A 5,461-nucleotide genomic window follows, 5' to 3' on the forward strand; every position below is an offset into this window, starting at 1 on the left:
CAAGGACACCTAGACTAATCCAGCTACAACTGCAAATTTCTACCTTTTATTGATTATTATGATTATAGTAATAAAAACCCATCAGGGCCACATGACAACTGTGCAGACACAAAGAGCACACAACTCTAAGGGGAATCATTGACACAAACCCTAACAGGACCCCAGAGTCTGCAGTGCTATGGTTTAACCCAGATCTAAAGTGTGGGAATATGAGAAGTCTTGCAATGGATGTGGCTTCTTACCTCTACTTCTTTATCACTCAAGGACCCCACGCTGCACAAGCTCTGGTTGGAAGACTCACTATTGAGTGGCCCCTGAAAAGAAAAAAACAAAAAGGAATCAAAAGAAACTAAGATGACAGCAAAAATGAGGAAGAAGCCATGTGATTGTGATATCTAGGTCAAGTCAAAGAAACCAAGAATTAACTGCAACACCTCTGAGCCAACTTGAAAAGAACTCCATCCATCATATAGTAGAGGGCACTCATGTTAAAATTCTCTACCTAATGTTATTTTCATTTCCTTTATAAACTCTCAACTCCTGTGCAAACTTTCCCCTTCTAGAGTACTTTCACATGGAGCAAGTTCATTCTTTAAGGAAAATAAGCAAGGGAAAAACGATTCTCGTGATTCTTGTATCTTACAGTCGATATCTGAAAGTTATGTTAAGGGTATGCCGAGGGTTCCTCATGAGGGGGTGGTCAGAGACCATAATGAAGGAAACACTTTTTCGAATCATGCTTTAAAGAGACTGCCAGCTCAAAAAACAGTTACAAAAGTCTGACCTCTAAGCCTAACAGCGTGAGGATCTCTGCTAGCCTGCTGCTCAGAGAAACTGATGAAAATTATTTTTTAAAACCACCATTCAAAGCCTCTGACAATGGTCCCTAAGGGCAAAGAGCTAATGAAGAAACAACCATTCAATAAAATCTACAAAAAATTTAGCCTGCAAGGTGAAAGTCTGTGGTACCTGAAGGAAGATCATGCTTTTCTTCCCATATCCCCCCCTCCCATCTCAGCAGGGTTCCAGACTGCTGCAGCCAAGAGCACAAGCCCCCTCCTTCCCCCAGCTCTCAGTCAAGGGCTTTCTTCCTGCGAGGAGCAGGACTTCAGGCTTCTCATTTTGTCCCCAGCACTCTGTCACTGAAGCTAAGTCCCAGCCAAGTACATCAAAGACAGGAGGCTTCCATCTGCCTAACACTGACTTGTGGAAGGGAGGCTCTGCCTTAGCTTGGTACACTGAGAATACTGGGACTCCAACAGGCCTCTCGCTCAGCTCATAAGGTAGTGGTTCCACATCACGAGAGACAAGCTGCTTGCTGTGTGCACCCCATCTATACCTCCGCTCCTGGTATTCAGTTCCTAGAGGCTGAATGTCACTTCACAGAAAAGTGTTACTCATTGTCTCCACCCCCAACACCAGAACCCTGGCTTAGATATTTTGCCGGGGGTAAAACACTGGAACATACAGTACAAAATCTCTTCCCAAAGGACCTGACTTCATTCTCAACAGAGTGTGGACAAGTTTAAATCTACAGATATTCAATGGAGACTGTGGCAAAAGGCAAGTGGGAAAATATTTGTGTAATGAAGATACAGCCTAGACTGTAGGTCAGTTAGTTAGAAAGAGAGAACCAAGGAATAAAGCCCCACCAGGGAGGAGTCATCCTGCGGTCAGAATGAATAGCAAACATTTGTCAAACAGGTATGACCTAAATCAAATCCCTTATGATTATACAGTGGAAGTGAGAAATAGATTCAAGGGATTAGATCTGATAGACAGAGTGCCTGATGAACTGTGGACGGAGGTTCGTGACATTGTACAGGAGACAGGGATCAAGACCATCCCCAAGAAAAAAAATGAAAAAAGCAAAATGGCTGTCTGAGGAGGCCTTACGACTGGCTGTGAAAAGAAGAGAAGCAAAAAACAAAGGAGAAAAGGAAAGATATACCCATTTGAATGCAGAGTTTCAAAGAATATCAAGGAGAGATAAGAAAGCATTCCTCAGCGATCAGTGCAAAGAAATAGAGGAAAAGAATAGAACGGGAAAGACAAGATTTCTTTAAGAAAATTAGAGATACCAAAGGAACATTTCATGCAAAGACAGGCTCAATAAAGGACAGAAATGGTATGGGCCTAACAGAAGCAGAAGTTATTAAGAAGAGGTGGCAGGAATACACAGAAGAACTATACAAAAAAGATCTTCACAATCTAGATAATCATGATGGTGTGATCACTCACCTAGAGCCAGATACCCTGGAATGTGAAGTCAAGTGGGCCTTAGGAAGCATCTCTACAAATGAAACTAGTGGAGGTGATGGAATTCCAGTTGAGCTATTTCAAATCCTGAAAGATGATGCTGTGAAAATGCTGCACTCAATATGCCAGCAAATTTGGAAAACTCAGCAGTGGCCACAGGACTGGAAAAGGTCAGTTTTCATTCCAATCCCAAAGAAAGGCAATGCCAAAGAATGCTCAAACTACTGCAAATTGCACTCATCTCACACGCTAGTAAAGTAATGCTCAAAATTCTCCAAGCCGGGCTACAACAGTACGTGAACCGTGAACTTTCAGATGTTCCAGCTGGTTTTAGAAAAGGCAGAGGAACCAGAGATCAAATTGCTGATATCTGTTGGATTATCAAAAAAGCAAGAGAGTTCCAGAAAAACATCTATTTTTGCTTTATTGACTATGCCAAAGCCTTTGACTGTGTGGATTACCACGAACTGTGGAAAATTCTTAAGGAGATGGGACTACCAGACCACCTGACCTGCCTCTTGAGAAATCTGTATACAGGTCAGGAAGTAACAGTCAGAACTGGACATGGAACAACAGACTGGTTCCAAATAGGAAAAGGAGTACGTCAAGGCTATATATTGTCACCCTGCTTATTTAACTTATATGCAGAGTACACCATGAGAAACGCTGGGCTGGATGAAGCACAAGATGGAATCAAGATTGCCGGGAGAAATATCAATATGCAGGTGACACCACCCTTATGGCAGAAAGCGAAGAACTAAAGAGCCTCTTGATGAAAATGAAAGAGGAGAGTGAAAAAGTTGGCTTAAAGCTCAACATTCAGAAAACTAAGATAATGTCATCTGGTCCCATCACTTCATGGCAAATAGATGGGGAAACAGTCAAATAGTGACAGACTATTTTTCTGGGCTCCAAAATCACTGCAGATGATGACTGCAGCCATGACCTTAAAAGATGCTTACTCCTTGGGAGGAAAGTTATGACCAACCTAGACAGAATATTAAAAAGCAGAGACATTACTTTGCCAACAAAGGTCTGTCTAGTCAAAGCTATGGCTTTTCCAGTAGTCATGTATGGATGTGAGAGTTGGACTATAAAGAAAGCAGAGAGCCGAAGAATTGATGCTTTTGAACTGTGGTGTTGGAGAAGACTCTTGAGAGTCCCTTGGACTGCAAGGAGATCCAACCAGTCCATCCCAAAGTAAATTAGTCCTGAATATTCAATGGAAGGACTGATGTTGAAGCTGAAACTCTGATACTTTGGCCACCTGATGCGAAGAGCTGACTCATTTGAAAAGACCCTGATGCTGGGAAAGATTGAAGGCGAGAGGAGAAGGGGACGACAGAGGATGAGATGGCTGGATGGCATCACCGGCTTAAAGGACATGAGTTTGAGTAAACTCTGGGAGTTGGTGATGAACAGGGAGGCCTGGAGTGCTGCAGTCCGTGGGGTCGCAAAGAGTCGGAAACAACTGAGTGACTGAACTGAACTGAACTGAGAGGGGCGCAAGAGAAGAAGTGAACTGGCAGAAGAAATAATTAGCAAATCAGAAGACAGATCAATAGAGATTATGCAAGCTGAAAAATAAACAAACAATAAAAAAAAAGAAGAAAAAAGATCAGAGCTTCAAAGAAATGTGGAAAACTGTTAAGTACATCACCATGTACATAATTGGGATACCCAGAAGGAGAGGAGAGCAAGAAAGGAGTAGAAAAAATTTTTTGAAGAAATTGTCTGAAATTTTCGCAAATTATTAAAAAATAATAATAATAACTTACTGATACAAGAAGCTTGATGAACTCCAAGCAGGATAAACACAAAAAGCCTCATAAACAAACATATTATAGGAAATATACTCGAAGGAAGGTAAAGAAAAAGAGAAAATCTTGAAAGCAGAAATGTAACACATCACTTATAAGGGAATCCAAGTAAGATTTACAGTTGATTTCTGAGCAAAAACAATCACGGCCCAAAGGCAGCAGGATAATATATTCAAAGTGTGAGGTCAGAGGCAGAGAGTGTTGGGTCAACCAACACTCATACATTGAGCAAAGTGTTCTTCCAAAATGAAAGCAAAGGAAGGAGTTCTTAGATAAATAAAAAAGAAACTTCCTCAACCCAACAAAAGGGCGACACAGAAAGAAACAAACAAACCCTACAGTTCACATCATAATTAACAGTTAAACACTGGAAGCTTTCTCCTAAGACCCAAAACAAGACAAGGATGTTTGTTCTCACCCACATATTCAACATTATACTAGAAGTTCTAGGCAGGCAATTATACTCCCCCCCAAAAAAGTAATAATAATAAAAAAATAAATAAGGCATTCAGCTTGAAAAGGAAGAATTAAAACTATGCCATTCCCAGAAGATATACTATTGTATATATAAAACCAAAAAGGATCCACTAAAATCCTACCTAAACTAACAAGTTCATAAAGATTGTAGGATACAAGATCAATATACAAAAACCTGTTTTACAATTTCTATAACCCTGCAATGAATTTGAAATGAAGTTAAGAAAACAATTCCATTCACATTAGCATCAAAGAGAATAAACTACCTAGATATGAACAAAAGAAATAAAAAACATATACGCTAAAAACTACCTTAAAAACTACTGCAAGAAATTAAAGATCTAAATAAATGGAAAAACATCCCATGTTCATGAACTGGAATACTTAACACTGTCAGGATAGCAGTTCTCTCTCAGCTGATCTATAGATTCAGTGGAATCCCCAGTAGAAATCCAGCTGACTTTGTAGAAACTGACACGCTGATTCTAAAATTCATAGAGAATGGGGACTTTTTGGGAAGTCAGGGACACAGATTCCACCCCTGGTCAGGGAACTAAGATTCTACATGCTGTGTTGCGTGCCCCCTGCCCTCAAAAAAAAAAAAAGGAATTATAAAGCACCAAAAGAACCCTGAAAAAGAAGGTGAACTCACATTTCCTGACTTCAAGACTTACTACAAACAAAACTAATCAAGACAGTATAGCACTGACATAAAGATGGACCAATGGAAAAGAACTGAGAGTTCAGAGAGAAATCCATAATCTACGGCCAAATGATTGTTGACAAAGGAGCCAACACGGTTCAGTAGGGGAAAGAATAGCCCTTTTAACAAAGGGTGCTGAGACAACTGGATAGCCACAGGCAAAACAATGAGGATAAACTCCTACTTCACACCATATAAAAAT

At 40.4% G+C, this 5,461-nt stretch overlaps 1 protein-coding gene across 2 annotated transcripts in view; it reads right to left on the minus strand.

The window, feature by feature from the left end:
- TLK2 (tousled-like kinase 2) overlaps window positions 1-5,461 on the minus strand; it is a 127,337-nt gene that overhangs the window by 81,621 nt on the left and 40,255 nt on the right. For both annotated transcript variants that reach the window (XM_010856463.1, XM_010856462.1), the window contains one exon: window positions 243-314. In XM_010856463.1, coding sequence (XP_010854765.1) covers window positions 243-314 — 72 coding nt within the window. The remainder of the gene's footprint in view (window positions 1-242; window positions 315-5,461) is intronic.

Source organism: Bison bison, unplaced genomic scaffold, assembly GCF_000754665.1.
Source record: "Bison bison bison isolate TAMUID 2011002044 unplaced genomic scaffold, Bison_UMD1.0 scf7180017864371, whole genome shotgun sequence".
Taxonomy (NCBI): domain Eukaryota; kingdom Metazoa; phylum Chordata; class Mammalia; order Artiodactyla; family Bovidae; genus Bison; species Bison bison.